Source organism: Ipomoea nil, unplaced genomic scaffold (assembly GCF_001879475.1).
Source record: "Ipomoea nil cultivar Tokyo-kokei standard unplaced genomic scaffold, Asagao_1.1 scaffold1043, whole genome shotgun sequence".
Classification (NCBI taxonomy): Eukaryota; Viridiplantae; Streptophyta; class Magnoliopsida; order Solanales; family Convolvulaceae; genus Ipomoea; species Ipomoea nil.
In genome coordinates, this window is record NW_017617471.1 from 10202228 (window position 1) to 10223716 (window position 21489).

The 21489-nt window shown below is 40.5% G+C and overlaps 3 protein-coding genes across 3 annotated transcripts; 2 read left to right on the forward strand and 1 right to left on the reverse strand.

The window, feature by feature from the left end:
• Positions 1-553: 553 nt before the first annotated feature.
• On the forward strand, positions 554-2563 carry LOC109181246. Its single transcript, XM_019330998.1, has one exon. It carries the CDS (start codon positions 554-556, stop codon positions 2561-2563), a length of 2010 nt encoding a protein of 669 aa, XP_019186543.1.
• Positions 2564-7089: 4526 nt separating this feature from the next.
• LOC109181009 (UPF0481 protein At3g47200-like) lies at positions 7090-8623 on the reverse strand. The gene is made up of 2 exons (XM_019330757.1): positions 7835-8623; positions 7090-7731 (listed from the first exon to the last, which is right to left on the reverse strand). Exons 1-2 carry the CDS (start codon positions 8618-8620, stop codon positions 7120-7122), a joined length of 1398 nt encoding a protein of 465 aa, XP_019186302.1. The 5' UTR covers positions 8621-8623; the 3' UTR covers positions 7090-7119.
• A 5145-nt stretch (positions 8624-13768) lies between these two features.
• On the forward strand, positions 13769-15115 carry LOC109181247 (uncharacterized mitochondrial protein AtMg00810-like). Its single transcript, XM_019330999.1, has one exon. The coding sequence runs from the start codon at positions 13769-13771 to the stop codon at positions 15113-15115; it is 1347 nt and encodes a 448-aa protein (XP_019186544.1).
• The last annotated feature ends 6374 nt before the right edge of the window (positions 15116-21489 follow it).

Below are 21489 nucleotides of genomic sequence, written 5' to 3' on the forward strand. Positions count from 1 at the left end.
ACTTTATTCGTGAGCTAGTCGAAGAGAAAGAAATTATCTTGGAATATACTTCAACAGATAAAAATCTTGCTGATCTATTCACCAAACCGTTAGACAAATCGAGATTTGAACTGCTCAGAGCTGCCCTTGGTGTTTGCAATCCTACAGCTTAATTATCAACAAAGGTACAACAAATAATCTTTAATTAATTTTTAACGTAGTTGTTGTTTTTTTATGTTTGCAGGAAAATTCTAAAACTTTCCAACTTAATTTTAATTTTTCTCGCCCATATACCTATTTTTTCCTTAATTCGGCTCGGCTACCTTATTTATCTATATATTAATCCACCATTACATAATATGTATTGAAATATTAATTTCAAACAACTTCCACCACTATCTCCTAATATGACTCTACTTCTTCCCCTACAAACTAGTCACATCACTCATCCCATCCATCACAACTTTTGAGAAGCTCATTAATTAAAAAGCCTTATTGTCTTTCTTGCACTTACACGCCAAACCCACATCATTCATCTTCATCCTTACCACTCTCAAACATTGAACCTTCAACAATGGAAGACGACAATCCCTTCGCCATTTTCACAACCAAATCCGAAAGATTGGAACTTTTTCGACACATCATCAACGCTGAATCTCCGCTTACATCTGATGATACGGATCGAGTTCTCGCAACGATCAAGCAACATGCAGGACTTCTTGAAGGACTCTCGGACAGGGAAGTCAAACAGATCCAAGCTCTGGCTAGATTCATATCTGTGGAGCCGTGGACTTTTCCGGCCGAATCAACCCAACCGCCTCCGCCACAATCTGAGTTGAAGCTCTCATCCCCGGAACCCATGGTAGTCTCTTTACCCTTAGATGAATCAGTTTCCGCTTCTAGAAAGCTAGATTTCAACATCTCTTTGCCAAATCAGTTTGTGTCCACCTCAAGTGAATTGTGTGCCCCTTCCATTCCTTTACAAGGTGATCCGTATGAGTCTTCTACACATAACTTACCTGAAAATCTTGTGCCTTTATCTGATTTAATGCATGCTGTGTCATCTCCCTTCACCATTCAAAATATTAATCAATATGTGTCTCCCATGGCGTGTGCTGCATTCTCTATTCCCATTACCATTCCAGTTTCGAAATCAGCAGAGGTCCCCATCCCTGTGGCCACCTCACATGATTCTGTTCCCATTATCTCTGTGCCCGTGGGCAAATCTTCCCGAAAAGGGAAAGAAAAAATTACTGTTTCAGGTACAACCGAGAAAAGAAAAATAGAAGCATTGGAGGATGTTGTCTACCTGTCTGATTCCAAGCAATCAAAAAGAGGGCCCACATTGCCACCCAGAATGACAAGATCTAGATCAGTTTCAGTCCCAGTACCAAGTCCTGCTCCAGCACCAGCTACTGCTGCTGTTCTTTCTGGCTCAAAGAAGAAACAACCCAAGAAGACATATCATCCTATTTTACTGTCTCAAGATTTGATGACCGACTGGAGGGTTCATGCTACACGGGAGTTTATTCTGGAAAAATCCATCAATGTGGAGGAGTTGACTGAAAAATGCAACATTGTACCTATTTTACGTGATCAGTTTCTGCTTGCCTCACTTGTACATGTTGGCCCGTATTCCAGATGGCTCACTGCCGAGTTCTACACAAATTTAACATTGGATACTTTCTCGGAGGGGTCTCCACGATTTCAACAAGTCTTTATTCGGGATAAATGGTATCCCCTGAGTCCGGCTGTGATTAATTCCTATTTGGGTACTCCGAATCATCAAGCTGCTCCTGACCCGAGTCCTAATCTGCTAGCCGCTGCATTAACTCACAACAAGATTGTTACTTGGCCTAACACCGGACTTGAAAGCCTAAAGCTCACCACAGTCTACTCTGTTCTTCTCCGGATTGCTTCATGTAATTGGATGCCGGCTGTTCGTCATCATCTTGTGTCTGACCAGCTTGCTACCCTTCTCTACAAGATTAGGAACCGCCTCCCTATCAATCTTGGAGAAACCATCTTTGGCCATCTTGCGCATTTTGTACGTCATAGGGAACCTAAGGTACATCTACCATTTCCAAGTCTCATTTTTGGACTTCTACAGGAACACGGGTTCAAGCCCTACACAGATGAGGTGGTGATTGCTAATGACTCAATCTACAAGTATGATGATCGTTTGACAAATAAGGATCACTATGATGATAGAGCTACACTCATGATCACTCCCAATGCACCATCTGCCACACCTCCGGTGTCTGCCCCTGCCTCGTCTGCTGACACTGGTTCTGCGCCTATTCCTCGTCCAGCTGCAGTGATCAAGGAACCACAGACGCTCATGGATCGCCGTCAAATTGTCCCCACTCTTCAAGCATCAATTGCTCAGATTCACACATCGGTTGCATCTCAACAAATTACCATTGATGGCTTACAAAAATTGTTGGGTGCTCAGTTGGAAGAAATTGCCCGAATGGAGGCCATATATGCTCGTATTCGATCTACTACATCCACTGCTGGCGCTGACACTGGGTCTTTTTCTGAGAGTGATGAATCTGAGTCAGGTACCCCGTCTGCAAGTTAATCCAATCCACTAGTATGATGTTCACCAGGTTGTTTGTCATTTATTTGGCATAAACAAAGGGGGAGTATTGGAGAAAGGGGGAGTATGAATGTTTGGGAATGTCTGGTAAGTTTTTGGTTGGTTTTTGGTATGGATGTTAATAATCTTGGTATGCAATGCTTAAGTATGAATATCTTGGTGTTTTTAGTATGTTTTTGGTATGAATTGCTATGAATGACTCTTGAGAAATTTTGGTATGTTGACTTCATGGTATGAATTGGTTTTAATTGGAATGATTATGAAGAAAGGAAAGCTTCAAGTTAGGGGGAGTAATTCAAATTACAGTATGGAAAGCGTGACATATATGGTATGTTTGATACAACACTAATTCGTGCATGATTTACTATTTATTAATTGGATGAAGCATATGAGTCAACATCAACCAAGGTCCAAAATAAAATTCCACACACATATAAGCCTTGGTTAGGTCCTAGAAGTTTTAAAATTGCATATTTGATTTTATTTATATGTTCAGTACGTATACTACGGGATGTTAATAAAAATTATTCGTTTCTTTTTTCCAAAGTATAATGATACTATTGTTTTACCAAATAAATTGCCAAAGGGGGAGATTGTAAGTGTACAAATAAGTACACATTAGATTGGCTAATTTATTAATTTATTTTATTAATATGTAATGTTAATTAGCATGAATTGTAATTAGTATTTTGGACCAAGCTAAAATGTGTGGTGGAGATTTATTCTTAATATATTGGACAAAGAGCAAGTCTGAAGATCTCAAGTTAAAAGAAGATGTGGTTGAGAAGATTTCAAGCCACATATGAAAACTACAATCAAGGCTTGGTGGAATGGGAATTTCGTACACTATAAAAGGAAGGGAAATCAAAAGAGGAAGTTGCCAATTCTGAATTTCTACATCTATACGCAAGCTTCCTACAATACTGCTTTAATATTGATTATATTATTTGTGATTTAAATCTGTACTACAAATCAGTACCTGTGACAGCTGAAGTGCTACACCAAAGGTGGTTATGGCATGCACGGTTCAGTCCTAAGTAGGTGTTTTAGAAGAGTTGTAGTGGTAAAGGCTGTGAGCCGTTTGTAGTTACCTCTTGTAATACTCTGTGGTGAACATCTAGTGGATTGGGCAGACGTGGGTTGCCCCGCAGACGTAGGAGAAGGAGCTCCGAACTGCGTAACAATTCTACTGTGTCTTTACTTTATTTATGCTTTCAATTTCGTTATTTATATGTTGATTAAATTGATTTAATTAAACAGCGAAATTGTCTCGTAATATAAAATCAAGTAGAATCCTTAGTGATAAATTGATTTCAAGATACACGGGCTTTTTCAAAACTCTTAGTGGCGGTAACGAGGTGGCTGGTTCTTCTCGGCGATAGTGGCAACGACTGGTGGTGTCTGTGTTCTCTATTAGAAACCGCACTGCGAGATCTATTCCTCAAGATCCCGGAGTGCTGATCTGAGGAAGATCCAACGAAAGAGAAATCAGATCAGAAGATCCGCATCTTCCCATCGTTGACTCGCCGATCGGATTGCGAGAAGTCTCCATTGCGGCAGGCCTCAAGATTTACGATCGGTGATGACCGCGAAGTTTGATTGGCGCGACGGATGAGGCGGGAGGTTACGGGATCCAAAACGGCATAAGTACCAATACCAATTAATACAGAACATGGCATAAGTTAGAGGTTAAAATGACAAATACATATTTCTCTCCAAATGAATACTGAAATCAAATTATAACTAAACACAAATCAACAATGTTTACGAATGAGGGTAAATGTGTAAGCACAAACAATAATTTAAGAAATGAATTGCTTCCTATCAGAATAAAATAGACCACATTATATAACCCGATGTAGTAGTAGAAACTTAGTGACTAGTAACGGGAGAACATGTCAAGAGTCCGGGGATCAAATACCAAATACAATCTAATCAAACACCACGAACAGACTAAAAGAAATCAGACCTTCGGAGAAATAAAATATACAGACATGTTTACGAGGTCGAAATTAGATAGCAACCACCTCGCCATTCGCTTAGGAATGTTAGGGGTCCGTAAATTCAAGAGTTCCCCTAACCCCAGCTCAACGACAGCGCTCTTTTGCCGAGCACTAAATCGCATAATGGGATTCACCAGGTGTTTCGGAGCCGCCCGGATCTTAAGGGGGGGGGGGGGGGATATTGAATCGTCGACTGCGTCAACACCATCATTCGAGTCCTCGAAATTCGACACCTGTTGGTCGGGGCGAGCGGGTAATTTCACATCAACGGGGGGTGGTGGCAAGGGTGGTACAACAGCTTCAACAACCGCTGACTCAACAGCAATGTCACCTGGTACCAAAAAATCATTAACACAAATACCAAAATAAGAACACAACACACCGTATGCACAAAGTATACAACCACGCCACACACTCCTAACTATAGACAATATAGCAACCATGAAGATGTTAATCATAATTCCAACGCACATACTGTAAACCGATGACGCACACACATAAACTTTAAGCATCACATCAATCCAGCTAACAAATCCAATCACAATAACATTACGACCCCATCCCCGACACAAAAAAAAAGAAGATGGAAACAAACACCCACATACGCTATCCGGCCTAAAATAATATAACGAATAAGAATCGCACCGTAACACATCGAACTCAATTTTAAGACACCATGAATCAAATAGAAAAATCCTACGCACAGACTATAAACCCATTACGCCCACACCTAAACCTATCCAACAACCTGCCCCCGATGCACGAGCCAAATTTAATGCAAACGCACAGACTATATACCATGATGCACTGACCTAAGTATAGACAAATAACATACCAGATTGAGAAAACAACGCCAAAAAATGAATAAAACATAACGAACATAAAAAAAAAAAAAGAAAAAAAAAAACAGCCCACAAAAAAACATAACAACACTCTACCAATAAGTATAACCAATTATTAGAACTTCCACAAAATTTAACACAACAAACAGAATATGCAAGAAGAAAACAAGTTCCAAATGCATAGGCTTTACAACAAAAACGCACAAAACTTCTCGCCCCGTGACAGACCACAAACCTTAAGCATCAAATTAATAAACGTAGAGCAGTGTGTATCTACCAAAACCATTAAACAAAAACCACAGACAATAATAATAATAATAATAATAATAATAATAATAATAATAATAATAATAATAATAATAATAATAATAATAATAAAACACCTACACATTGCAAACTATATACCAACAAAAATATGAAACTTAATACAGAAATATCTAACCCCACCAGCGTGCAAACAAGGACCCCCCTCCCCCCGTCAACCACCTCTAAGCTCACGACCCCCCTCCCACCACCCCCCCCCCCCACTGAGACGTATAACAAAACTTTAAAAACGAAAAAAAAAAAAAAACTAAAACAGCTAACAAATAGCCCATCACGACAACCCTACAACCACCCCCAGCCGAACTCACCAACGAACCCCCCCCCCCCCCCCCCCCCCAACAAAAACCCAACCCCGCTGAAGACAACACAACCCAAAAACACACATGCAATATCCGCAAGAAACACAATTTGAAACCGAGAACATCTCAATCATAAAGAAATCACCAAACCGGGACCCTAACATCCCTCACAAACATTGAAAAAGAAAACGAAAATTAAAAAAAAAAAACTGCAAAAGCCACAAACCGCCGATAATCCCAACCCTACCGCCTCCCCACCGCCGAACACACCATCCACATACCCACTCCCCCGAAAACACACCCACCGGCAGAGAAAACATACCACAACCACACATGCAGATACAGAAACCTACAATTCTTAAAACAAAGAAAACAAAAAAACAAAGAACAACAATAAGACAAGGGGATACCTGGTGTAGAACTGGAAGAGCTCCCTCTCAGTCGTTTAGACGCCCTAGAGCTCGAAGCTCTCTCTTGGCGAACGAAACGGCAAAGTGGAAAAGAAACGACGTGAACGGTAAAATGGCGGAAGATTCCTAATAACACTAAACATATACCAAAAAATCCGCAATTTAATATAATTAACCAAAATAAAACGACGCAAAAAAGTCAATAAAGCCCCTTCCCCTTTCAAATGCACGTGGATTTTAAATACAATAGGCCAATCTGAAACGTTAATAAAATCTAAATAAACGGTAGAAATTAATGCTCACGAGCACACCTACTTGGGGGTTGCACTGGATTCAATATATTAATTAAGAGATCAATATTCTAATTCGAAATTAGGAATCTATTAAGATTTGTATTCTAATTCGCTAAATTTCTTTTGACAGAATTGTTAAGTTTAACAGTGAAAGTTTGGTATAATTTAGAAGAATGAGGTTATATTAGGAATTTAAGTTGGCATTGTACAATTAGAAAAGCGCAAAGTACAATTTTGTTAAGCATGTGGCGTACCGACATTTTTTTTGTTTCGGTTAAGGGTCTAACAATATTCACTTTTATTAAAGTTGTATGTATAGATATAGATGTAGATTTATTATTTATAACAGAAGTAGATATTGATGAAATTACTTGTGCAGACCAAGCGCAGATAGGACAGTTTGTGCAATAGCGAGCGAAAGAAGCAGTATAGCTGCAAAGGTAGAAATCCCTGCCCATGGACTGTGAAAATAATTGCGTCTTAGTTTTGCCATCGCCGCATTCCAGGGTTTTTTGCAATGTCGATTCAATTCTGTGCACACATTTTTGTAATAGAAGCCATTAATGTCATGCGTAACCTCTTTGGTAAGGTTGTTAAAAAGAAGGGTCACTTCTTTGTCATCTCCCAATCCATTTATAAAAACATCTTTAAGACGAAGTAAGTTGACATCCTTCTCCGTATTAATAAGATCATCCATGAACATGGCATAATCTGTGAAATACTTGGGATGCACATACGGCGAATGTTGCTCGTAGGCTATGAGATTTCTGAAGAATGTTTCTGTTGAATCATAGAGAGCGAAAGAGGGGATCTCTAATACGCCTCCTTCAAACTTTATATCAAATAGGCTTATGGTTTTATTAGAGTTGTCTGAAATCTTGCCAAGCTTTTTGAAGTGAACTCCAGCTTCTTGAAGCTCACTTGCAGTACGTATACTGCATAATTCAACCTCAAGATCGTCTCTACTTTGTTGTGGTTGTTCCCAAAACTTGCAAACAAAACATGGCCAATTCCTATGCTTATGCTGTCCGTTACTAAGACTTTGGGATTCAATATCAGAGCTCCTGCCGCCTTGTGGTTGTTTTCCAAGAGCAGCAAGAAGAACATGCCTTCTGCTGCTGATGAATCTGCCCTGCATTATTTTGAGGTTGGGGTTGGCAGAGAATGTGCACTAACTGAAGTAAATGCTTTATCTCTTGGCCAGGGTACACCGGTAGGGAGATAATAGTTTTCTTTGGTAGGCAAGGCTCAAATGCAAATTTCACCATCTTCCAGAATTCTGGTTTGACAGGCAAATTACAAATCATGTCATAGAGTGCTTGTAGAACAAAGAAGGGGAGTTGGTTTTCCAAGAGCAACATGTCACGAGCAATATTAGTATCCATCCCCTGAATCATGAAAATGGGATCAACAATGCATTTTTGCAGCATGCCTACACCTGATTGTATAATAACATATTCCACTATAAAGCAACCATCAAGCAATAACATCTTTACGAATTCATCATCATCGTCAACAAATTTTATGTCATCAAGATCACCATAATACCTCTCTGCTCTGCCTTGCAAATCCTTTAATTTCCTCCAACACTCCTCCACACCCACTCCTCCTTGTGTTCTGTTTAAAAAGGACTGTGTATACAATTCTTTCCACCTCTCCATCTTCCTCAATTCTGCCTTCCCATGATGGTAAGGCCCGATGGAAATTGTCGAAGGTGTATAAGCCTCTGGCTTTGTTTTTCGCAGCTGCTCCTGCACTTTGAATATACATGCTTCTGAAGAAAATTGTTTTACATTTTTAATCTTTTCTGAAAGGATTCTTAATGCTTTGCAGTTTGCTAAATCTTGTAGATGTCCTGCTCCCTCCATATCTTTTCCCTGTTGATGAATTGTAGTCAGTATTAGAGTTCAAACTTTTTTTTTTTTTGGTGTGTGTAGATGAACAAAAATGGTTGACATAGCGGTCATGGAGATTTTTAAAATTAGAATGCATTCAAAATGTCTATTTATTTATTTTGACTCCAATTTCGATTATTATTTACTATCAAACAAAGAGATAACATATTCTAATTATTAAGTATTTGGTTCTAATTCCAACTTCAATACTAATATTCGAATCAAACACCCTCTAGTTTTTCTAATCTTATGAATCATATTCTCAAGTGATCTAAATTAAACTTTCTCGACCAGTAATAAGTTTTCCACATCTTAAGTTCGCTGTCAAGAAAGTATGGACTTTCCTAATTAATGACCTCTAAATGTTAATTAACATAGAATTAACATAGAATCACAGTTGTGATTACTTTAACAATTTGAAATACACATTAACTCACTCGATCAAGACATGCCACAATAATTAGGGGGAAGGGGGAGGAGGGATTGAACTTCACAAATAATGAAATAAGAAATTATATATGTGTTAATTTGAAACTTTGAAAGCATGAATGAAACTGAAAGAGCAACGAAGCATACAGACCTCACTGCAGCCTTTGACACAGTGGAGTATTTTTCGCCAATGTTTATTTGGTATTTGGTTGCTTTTCATAAATACGGAGTAAGAAATAGTAATGCTCTTTTATAGATAAGAAATGGTTGGATTTCAAGGTGTTGAATAGCACTGATTTGCCAGGCTAGCTTTAGTTAATTGCGTCACCAGTATGACCTCATCCATGGCGTAGGCACTAAGTACACCGATGACTTTTAACATCGGTTATTTAGAACCTTTAAGGTCGGCTAAAAAGTGTGATGTAGGCGAAATTGTATAGTAAACAAATGACGTTGGTTATTTAGTAAAAACTGACGTTGTACGGTAAATTTTTTTTTTTTAAATATACATACGTCGGTTATAGCATATAACCGACGTTGTATGTATTTGTTTGTTTTTTTTTTAATATTACATTTATTTATCAATTTAGATCCAAATTACATATATCGTAACCACATCCAAAACCTGCTCAAATATCTCATTACAACAATATTTAAAACCTGTATAATCTAAATTTGAAAAGCTAGGAGCTCAAAACTAAAGTCCTTTAGTTGTCTAAGGTAGCGTTTCAAAATAAGCTCTTATTTTAAGCTAAGAGCTTATTTTGAAAACATTACCAAACAAAACTTATAGCTTATTAGTAGCTTAAAATAAACTATATAAGTTCCTAAATAAGCTTTGCCAAGAGCCATTATATATGTACTATTTTAAAATTTTAGGGGCAACATTTAAACTACTAGTAGAGTAGTAGCTCAAATAATTTATTTTTAAGTTATACAAATTGCTCAGTTTTTTTATCAGGTCATTTTTAACTAACGTTCTCCTATATCATCACTACCTTGGCATGCAGGTACTATACTTTATGGTGTATGTACTTTGTTGCTTAATTTCTACAATAATGGTTTGGTTGTTACGTTGGAGACATGCATGGAGCCTACCTTTCATGAGTCTTCAATTCCTTCACAGCTCTTTTTTCTGCAACTGCAATAATGTTTTATGACAACTAAGGTAAACTTTCAAATTGCCACAGGCAACGTAACCCAGGCGGGGTAAAAAAAAAATTAAAAAAAAAAAAACAAACTTATTGCGGTTTTTTTTTTTTTTTTTTAAGTAGAAGGGTAAACAAAAAAAAATAAAATAAAAATAGAGACCCAGACATCTAGCGCATGTACTACATGCGCCAGCTAAGCAGTGCTGGTATGCACAACGCACTTTTTTTTTTTTTTTTTTGAAGCCAAACGAAAACGATTTCATTAAAAACTCAACAAAGAAGCAATACACGGGGGTGGGCGATTAAACCACGACTCCAGGACACTTTTTTTTTTATTTTTTTTTTATTTAAAAGAACTCGAAAATGTATGAAAAAAGTTGAATTTTCATGAGTTCATTAACGCTCCCCACCTACACTCTCTCTTCCATATCACCAAAATTCTAACAAAAATAAAGAAAAAACCCATGATAATCAAAATCATAGTTAGCTAGTGTTTGGTTGATAACTTTTTAAAACACAACTATGAATTTGATTACCCCTTCAATTTAAAACCTCATTTCTTAATTTAAAAAAAAAATATCATTCCATCTCATTGGTAATATGATATTTAAGTTTGGATTAGTGCTTTTAAATTTTTGTTTTGATTTTTTTTGTTCATATTGTGAGTAATATTAGTATTATTATTATGTTTATGTTTATAGTCTATAGTTATTTATATGTGGTTAGAATAAGTTTTCTGTTTATAACCTGTTAGATAGGAACAGTTAGAGATAGATTCAGATATACTCTCCTGTAATCCTATCTTTCCTGATTGAATTGAATTTTGAATTCTCATCTGGTATTAGCCTAAACACGATCCTCCACCGCAAAACACCCAACCCCCTCCTTACCCCACCATTTCGTCGCACTCCTCCGAGAGGACCCCGTCCGCCGCTGCAGGTGGCTCATCTCCGGTGACCGGAAATCCGTTGTCCGGAACCCACCATTTTATCTCAATGAAATTGACCTCAAGAAATTTTCTATTTTGGAGAACTCAGCTTCTCCCGTTTCTTAGAGGTCAGGATCTCATCGGTTATGTGGACGACACCACACCATGCCCGCCGGCGTTTCTGTCTGCAACCGCTTCCGGCGAGTCGGGATCCGGCGAGACCACTGCTCCCGTCAACCCCCAACCCGGCGCACAAGGCCTGGGTTCTCCAGGACCAGTCTATTTTGAGTCTTCTCATATCCTCGATGTCAGATGAAGTTCTGCATCTTGCGGTTGGCCGGAATACCGCCGCCGACGTATGGAGATCCATTTGCACCGCACTCGGTTCCAACACGCAGGCATGACGTTTAAGCTTGCTTGGTCAGTTCCAGGCGCTCCGGCAAGGGGCGTCTACGCCCGGTGACTACCTCGGAAAAGCGGAGCTGTTGGTGGAAGCGCTTGCACATGCAGGCCGGTCAGCCGCTTTCCATGGCCGAGCAAAATTTGTACGTGATACGGGGCTTGCGTCCGGAGTACAGGGCATATGCGGCTTCGCTGACGGCACATGCTCCGGTGTCTCTTCTACACCTCGCGGATCATCTGCAAGCATCATATTTTATTCTTGCTGATGATTTTGCAGATGGCGGCCGAGTCAGTGGGAGCGGAGGACGCCACACCGGTGGTCACGGCAACGTCGATGGAGGCCGGCAGAACAACTGGCGAGGTGGCCGTGGTGGCCGGAATCAGCGGGGTGGCGGCCGTAATCAACGTGGTGGTGGTCCCCGTTGCCAAATTTGTAGAGCGCAGGGGCACACCGTGGTTTACTGCTACAAACGGTATACAACACAACCACCCGCGCAGGCACATGTCGCCGTTTCGGGAGAGACTCCGGTCACTACCGTACCATCGGCCGAGGCGTGGTACCCTGATACTGGGGCCACGGCTCACGTGACTCCGGAAGCTGGAATATTAACGTCATCGGAGGAATATACCGATCCGGACACGTTGAGAGTGGGAAATGGTACAGGCTTAGTAATTTCGCGGGTCGGCCATGCATCGATCCCCTCTGTGTCAAAACACCTGTTTCTATCTAATGTGTTACATGTCCCAAAATTAACTGTTCCCCTTTTATCTGTACAAAAATTTGCTAAAGAAAATTCTGTGTTTTTTTAATTTCATGACAGTTGTTTCGTTGTGAAGGATTCCAAAACCAAGGCGGTGCTTCTTAAAGGCCCGACTACTGGAGGTCTTTACAAGTTGCCAATTTCCCGAAGTCATTTCGCGTTCGTCAGTTCCCGGGTAACACCCACGATTTGGCATCGCAGGCTTGGTCACCCTCACAAATTGGTCCAGAATAAAATTCGGCAACATTGTTCAGTTACACAAAATAGTGTTAGTTTCGGGTCATGTACGACTTTCCATCTCGGCAAGTCTTGTCGTTTTCCATTAGATAGACTCAATACTTCTAGCAATAATGTACTTGATTTATTGTACACGGATATCTGGGAGCCTGCACCAGTTATCTCTTCTAGTGGCTTCCGCTATTTCCTTCTCTTTGTAGATGACTTTTCACGTTATTGCTGGTTTTATCCGTTAAGGGTAAAATCAGACATCTATAAAACTTTTGATGTTTTTCGTGTTCTGGTAGAGCGACAATTCTCGCGCTCTATCAAGTCCATACAATCGGATTTAGGAGGTGAATACCGCAAACTACACACCACGTTTCAAACCCTTGGAATTAATCACCGTCAGTCGTGTGCATACACACATGAGCAAAACGGGAGAGTTGAGCACCGCAACAGACATATTGTCGAAATGGGCTTAGCTCTTCTAGCTCAAGGGTCAGTCCCACAACAATACTAGGATTATGCTTTCGAGACAGCAACATGTCTCATCAATTATCTTCCCACCGCTGTCCTAAAATTTGAAAGTCCTTATTTCCGTCTACATCAGAAAATACCACCCTATCAGTTTCTACGTGTCTTCGGGTGTTTGTGTTTCCCCTATCTTAGGCCTTATAATCGGCATAAGATAGAGTTTCGGTCCACTCCTTGTGTCTTCCTGGGGTACCCTCTATCTTTTCGAGGTTACAGATGCATGGATCTAACCAGTGGAAAAACTTATGTCTGCCGCCATGTGCGGTTTGATGAAACCATTTTCCCTTTTGTTACAGGTATAGCTCCAAGTGTTGCTGAGGTCCACCCTGTACCGTGGGCATCTGGACCCATTGTGCCCGCTCATGTTCAGTCTATGGTGCAACCCAACGTCCCAGTACCACAAGACTCTGACCCCCGTCCTATAGCTCAAGAAGAGTCACCTTTAGCAATTGAGCCCGCTGTCCCGACTACTCGGGGGCGGGGGCGGGCTCAACCGCAGGAACGAGCTCATGTCATGCGTCTCCGCGGTCAGACTCGGGGTACTGATGAATAATTTCAGGCCCTCACAGCCATTTCAGCTGATCCGACTTGCTATTCCCAAGCTGTTGGCCATCCATAGTGGCGGGATGCTATGGATCAAGAATTTAATGCCCTTTTGCATAACAATACCTGGAGTCTAGTCCCACCTAGTCCCACGATGAATATTATTGGGTGCAAATGGGTATTCCGCACCAAACGGACTGCTGATGGGTCGGTCGAACGGTATAAAGCACGGCTTATGGCTAAGGGCTACAATCAGGTAGCCGGAGAAGATTTTTTCGACACGTTCAACCCAGTTGTTAAGCTGACAACTGTTCGTCTTCTTCTTTCTTTGGCTATAACCAACAAGTGGACGCTACGACAGTTAGATGTGCATAATGCCTTTTTGAATGGGCATCTAGCTGAGACTGTATATATGAAACAGCCTCCAGGATATGAAGACCCGGCCCATCCGGATCATGTCTGCCACCTACAGAGGTCTCTCTATGGGCTTAAGCAAGCACCGCGAGCGTGGTTTAAGCCCCTTCATGACTTTCTCCTTACTACTGGCTTTAGCGCCTCGAAGACGGATGTATCCCTTTTCTACTACAGTTTGGATGGGTGTCAGGTGTTTCTACTAGTATACGTGGATGATATTATTATGCTAGGGAGCAGTGCTACACTTATTAACACCCTGTTGTGCTACCTTGCGACTGCTTTTAAAATCCGGGATCTCGGGAAGCCGAGTTTCTTCTTGGGGATTGAAATGGTTGACACTTCAGCGGGCGTTATTTTGTCACAGCGACGTTACATGAATGATATTCTGAATAGGGCTGGTATGGTAGACTGCAAACCCTTATCCACTCCTGCCTCGACAACTCAGCCGGTTACTCCGTCAGACGAACCTTTTGATAATCCCACGCAATATCGTCGGATTGTTGGGGCCTTACAGTATCTTACGATCACTCGGCCGGATTTATCAGATGCCGTCAACCGGTTATGTCAGTTTATGCACACTCCGACTGTAAATCACTGGGGCATGGTTAAGCGTGTCTTACGGTATGTCAAAGGCACGTTAAATTATGGATTGAGACTGTCTCCCTCACCGACTACTTCTATTCACGCATATTCCGACTCCGACTGGGCCGGCTGTCCCATAGATCGGAAGAGCACCAGTGGGTATGCAGTATTTTTGGGCACAAACCTTGTGTCGTGGCTTTCACGGAAACAGTGGACAGTTGCGCGCTCCTCGACTGAAGCAGAGTATAAAGCCTTAGCTGATGTGGCAGCTGAGGTCACTTGGGTTGTTTCCCTTCTTCGAGAGTTAGGGCTTCACTTTGGGCAGTCCTCGACTTTGTGGTGTGATAATTTGGGCGCAACATATCTTTGTGCTAATCCAGTCTTTCACGCCAGGACGAAGCATGTTGAGATAGACTACCATTTTGTTCGAGACAAGGTAGCCAGTGGTGACTTTGTGGTTAATTTTGTATCGACGAAGGACCAGCTTGCAGACATTTTCACCTAGCCTCTTGCAGGGCCCAGGTTTATTACTCTTCGAAACAAGCTGAACGTTGTGTCCTTACCACCGTCCGCTTGAGGGGGTGTGTGAGTAATATTAGTATTATTATTATGTTTATGTTTATAGTCTATAGTTATTTATATGTGGTTAGAATAAGTCTTCTGTTTATAACCTGTTAGATAGGAACAGTTAGAGATAGATTCAGATATACTCTCCTGTAATCCTATCTTTCCTGATTGAATTGAATTTTGAATTCTCATCCATATTGGATTATTATTGGTGCTTTGGATATCATTATATTAGGATCAATTGACTTGATTTTTTTTTTTGTTTTTTTTTAAAACTTTTATTCGCATTATAGTGTCATACATAACCAAACATCAAACACACCGTACCCTACTACCAAACATGCAAAGTACTTTCACCAAAATTCGTACCATTACCAAGTATTTGATTCTCATTCCGATTCTAATTCTCATGTGCGAACCAAACACACTCTATGTTTTACGGCCGTCGAATAGACAAAGAATATTGTGTATAAGAGAATGTTATGTCCATTTAGTAATTATATTGAATTTTATTTTTATTTTTCTTAAAAATATAAAATATAAAATGAAAATCTGAAAGCATCTATTTTTACCATGGTACATTTACCATTTCCCTACTTAAGAAAGGATTTGAAAAACACATGCACTTTTCTGATTTTTCAAATAAAAATATACACAATTTCTATTTACTCATTTTTTTTTTCATCCCCACCATTATAATGGATAGGATATTAACCAGTTTTTGACCTTTGAAGTGCAAGTAAATGTTAAAAATGCAAGTAGCATCTTCATATCAATAGTACGAGTGAAATGTTTTTTTTGTTAGCACACTCTAACCTATCCATAGTATGTATTCAACAATTATGCTAATTCCGATCCCTAATTGGGATGAGACGTGAACTTGGGCCTTCTTTATGAAATCAAACCACAAGGTACACAGTTGTAAGTAAAATGTATTAAAAGTATAATTAACAACTTCATAGGATGCAACGATATTACGTGCACATAATATTATCATTAGTTGCACCAATATAAAAGCAACAATAATGCAAGTAAAATGTATTAAAAGTGCAAGTAACGACTTCACATAGTGCAACAATATAAAATGCACTTGAATAACAATATTAAGTGCACCTAACTATATCATTAGTTGCACCAATGTGAAAGGTAAATTACTTGCACTCTATAGTGTAAAAGGTTAGACTTTTAAGTAATTTTAGTTGAACTATTTATTTGTACACTTGCGCTTGTTACTTGTATTTTTAACACATGTTACTTGCATTTCAAAATTTGAATAATTTACAAAAATGTCACCACATTTTTGTTTATAGAAATTGCTTATAATCCATTGATCTTTCTAGATAGACGCGGCTCCGATTAATTCCTAATCTCTCATAGATAGTAGTTCTCACACACGCACGCACGCACGCACGCACGCACACACGACTTAATCTACATTCTTTTCCAAGGATACACACTCCTACAAAGTCTTTCAAAATTTCCATTTTCTAAGAATACAAATTATTTTTTTTTTAAACCAAGAATCATGGTTAAAAAATCGCTAGGCGCTTCCCGAGCGCCTAGGCGGGGGCATTAATCGGTGCCTAGGCGCTAGTATTTTTTTATTTTATATTTTATTTTTAAAAAATTTATTTAAATTTTTTTAAATTTTTAAGACTTGATAATTATAAACTATTTAATAGATTAATAGTTAATATTAAAATATTAAATATTAACCTAAAAACATATAGAGTTTGAATTTAAAGTTATTTTGCTCAAAATGATGTCGTTTTGTGTGAAATAACCGATTTAAAAAAAAGAAGGAAATAATATCTAATCAGCCGACTAGGCGACCAAGTCAGTGCCTAGGCGGCCTAATCGGTGCCTAAGAGGATTAGTCGCCACCTAGGAGACCTAGATGGTAAGCGCCTAGGCGACACTTAGGCGGCTAAGTCGGCCGCCTAGCCGACCAACCGTCTAAACCACCGATTATGGTGATACACTAGGTGGCCGACCAGCGCCTAGACGCCGACTAATCGATGCCTTGACGGGATTTTTGAAACACTACCAAGAATATAAATTTATTTTGACAGAATTCAAAATAATATTTGTAATGCCTATTCATAAGCTAATTTTTTTTCAATTCTCTAAACAGAACTAATTGATTTTTTTTTTTTTTTTTTTTTTGAGGAAACGAGAGATCATTCATTAAACGGCTTCAGCCGAAAGAACAACAGATACAAAGGAAGGGGGATAAACATTCCACTCCCTGCGACCAGCATTAGAAACGGCATCCCGAGCTAACAAGTGGGCAACCGAATTCGCGGATCGCTTAACAAACGAAAAGCTAATGTTAGAAAAAAAACTAGCTAAATCACAAATGTCATTAAGAACAAGATCAAAATAAGAGTTGCAGCCATGAGATTTAATTCCTTGAATGACCAGCTGAGCATCAGATTCAACGCAAAAAGTGTCCAAGCCTTTCTGTTTTGACCAGCTTAGCGCTTCTCTGATGGCAATAGATTCTGCAATTCTGGGTTCGAGAATTCCTGACAATGATGAGCTTGCTGCTGCCACGAACGCACCTTGCGAGTCTCTTACAACGAAACCAAAGCCAGTAGTCATAGAGTTGGAGTCCACTGCTGCGTCAGAATTTATCTTCAACCAACCATGTGCAGGCTTCTCCCATTTCTGAGTGAGATTAGATCTAGTAACAGATGGGGACGTATGGTAGACCTGCTGCCACGCCAGTAAGAAGGACCTGGCCTCTACAATAACAGTGAAATGAGAAGCTTTGAGACCATTCCAAATCCTATTATTCCGTTCAGTCCATATCTGCCACGCTACCGTCTGAATGATACTGGAAAGGCAAGGTTCAAGATTCTGCACAGTCTGTTGAAGCCAATCCCGTGGGAGAAGATTGTCCGGAAACGGAACCACTTTGAGCTCACTCCAGACTTTGAGCTCACTCCAGCAAGCTTTGGCAAAAATACAATGCATGAATAAATGAGTAGCTGTCTCGACATGGCTGGAACACAACACACACAGGGGATTAGCAGCAACTTTCTTCATGATAAGGTTATCAGCAGTGGGGAGAATATTATGACAAAGTTGCCACACAAAGGACTTGATTTTCGGTGGAATAGGCAGTCTCCAAATATCAGGCCAACTGACAGATTGTGGGTAAGGGAATTCACCACGTAATACTCTGTATGCACTCTTGACCGAATACAATCCCTTATCCTCTTGCCTCCAGATAATTCTGTCAGTGTGACACCCAATAGGAACAGGAATACTCATAATTTGGGCTCTATCAGCAGGTTCAAAGATGTCCTCAAGCAGCTCGATATCCCAGTTTCTACCGTTAGTATCTAGCAGAGACTGGACCCTTGCTTCAGCCAAGTACTCCGGCATTGGTGTTGTAATAAAAGGAGAGGAACGGTTAGGTAGCCAAGGGTCCTTCCAAACACTGATAGTTCTCCCATCCCCGACCCTCCAACTACAATTGTCCTTGATAAGAGATTGTGACTCAAAGATACTCCTCCAAACAAAGGATGGGTTACTGCCCAATTTAGCCTCCATGAATGAAGTATTTTTGAAGTACTTGGCTTTGAAAACTCTAGAAACCAAAGACTCAGGATAGTGGATGAACCTCCAAGCCTGCTTACCAAGTAAAGCAAGGTTAAAGGCCCTTAATTTTCGAAACCCCATACCTCCCACTGCCTTTGGTTTGCACAGCTCGTCCCACCTTCTCCATCTAATACCCTTTGCATTTTCAGCTTGACCAATCCACCAAAATTTATTAAGAGCCAACTCAATCTTGTGACAGATATCTTGCGGAAGTAAGAAGATGCTCATAGCATATGTCGGAATGGCTTGGAGGACATTCTTAATCATAATCTCCCTCCCTGCCCGAGAGAGAAATCTATTGTTCCAGCTCTTAATCCTACCGAGAACCTTATCTTTGATAAATCCAAGAATCTCTGTTTTCCTTCTCCCCACCAAGGAGGGAAGACCAAGATATTTCCCTTGGACACTTCCTTCAGAAATGCCCAGAATTTCAGCCACCACCTCTCTAGAAAGATTGTCAACATTTTTGCTAAAAAGAAGGGAAGAATTGCTCAAGTTAATGGACTGACCCAAGGCTATTGAGAACTCATTGAGGATATCTTTCATAGTACTTGCCTCAAGAGAATTTGCACGACAAAAAAGTAGGCAATCGTCTGCAAAAATCAAGTGTGAAATGACCGGAGCCCCTCTAGAAATAGAAATCCCATGCAAAGATCCTTGTTGGATCTCTTTGGAAATAAGTCTGCTGAGACACTCCATCATCAGGATGAACATGTAAGGGGAAAGTGGGTCCCCTTGCCTGAGACCTCTCTGGGGAATGAAAGAGCCAATCACATGACCCTCCTGCAATAAAGAGTACTGGACAGACCTAATACAAACAGATATCATTTCAACAAAATCAGCAGAGAAACCCAATTTGATTAGCACCCCTTCAACCAAGCTCCAATTGACCCTGTCATACGCCTTACTCATGTCCAATTTCAGCGCCATCATACCATAATTACCCTGCCTTTTCCTCTTCAAGTAGTGGTGAGACTCATAAGCTAGGAGTAAATTATCAGAAATTAATCTACCCGGGACAAAGGCACACTGTGCTTCCGAAATAATACCATTCAGCAGGGGTTTGATTCTATTTGCTAAAGCTTTGGATAGGATCTTGTACAGGACATTACACAAAGCTATGGGTCTTAAATCAGCCATAGATTCTGGTCTTGCAACCTTAGGAATAAGGCAGATGTGGGTGTTATTAATTCCAGGAGGGAGGGATTTAGATAATCTGAAGTTCTCACAGAAGTCAACAACATCTTTGCCTACAATATCCCAGTAGTGCTGAAAAAACCCCGGGGGGAGACCATCCGGGCCCGGAGACTTATCCGGTTTCATATCAAATAATGCAGCCTTTATCTCTTCAGGTGTGAACCTGCTGGTTAAGTGAATATTCTGGGACTGAGAAATAACAGGCTCAAGAGAATCAAGGATCGAAGTCTGAACCTGTTGGTTACCCTGGAAAAGGCCATGAAAATAATTTAGCATCAGAGTATTGAGAGCAGTACCTTTCTCACACCATTCCCCTCTGTCATCCTTGAGCCTGTCAATTTGATTGTTCTGCCTCCTTCTGCGAACCGCATTATGGAAAAAAGATGTGTTTTGGTCCCCACCTTTGAGCCAGAACTCTTTAGCCCGTTGTCTCCAATAAGCATTTTGCTGTTCTAGAGCTTTTAAGTGGAAGAATTGAGCCTCCTTGAAGAGAAGACAACCACGCTGATCCGTCCTTTTCTTCAAGCTCTGCATACGTTTGCTCCAATAATCAATTCTTTTCCTGAAATTCCTTGTAAAAACCTTTCCCCATTTCCAAACTGCGTCATTGCAATGCAGAACCCGATTCAAGATATCCATCCCATGCGTAGCTTCCCAGCTACCAATGACAACCTCTCGGCAGTGAGCTTCTTGGAGCCATAAGTTTTCAAATCTGAACCTCCTGGGGTACCAGTGTGTTGTACACGCAGCCACCTTAAGGAGAATCGGGAGGTGATCACTTTTAGAGGAAATAATAGTGGAAGCTTCCGCATCTCTAAACTTATCTTTCCACAGGTCAGACACCAGAACTCTATCCAACTTGGCCTCAATCCAATCCGGCGTACCACGCGACTTCTCCCAAGTGAATTGATAGCCACTTAAGGGAAAATCAGAAAGGCCACTGCTCGAAACCGCATCGCGAAAACCCTCGATTAACCAGTTCGGCTGAGCATTACCTCCTCTTTTTTCGTTCTGATAGAGTATATCATTGAAGTCACCAGCCACGACCCAAGGTAGATTGCTCCGATCCGATAGCGTCTTCAGTAAATTCCAACCAATTCGACGATTACTACGGTCGGGTTCCCCGTAGAATCCAGTAAATCGCCAGTCTTCACCACCATTGCTCTCTGATATTATCATATCAATATGCCGATCAGAATAACTTGAAATAGTCACCATAGGGCCCAACTTCCATAAACAGGCTAAACCTCCACTGTGTCCTCTATTGCTGACCACAAAGAGTCCTTCAAAGCCCACTTTACACCTTATGGGCTCCAATTTATTACTTGCAACAAGAGTCTCAATCAAAAAGACAATGCTTGGCTTCTTAGTGTGGATAAGATCCACCAATACTTGAACTGTAGCGGGATTGCCTAGCCCACGACAGTTCCAAACTAAGATGTTCATTGATCTAGGCGGGCCTGGGCTCCAGGACCCGCCTCTGGCAAGTTTTTTGGACAAAAAACA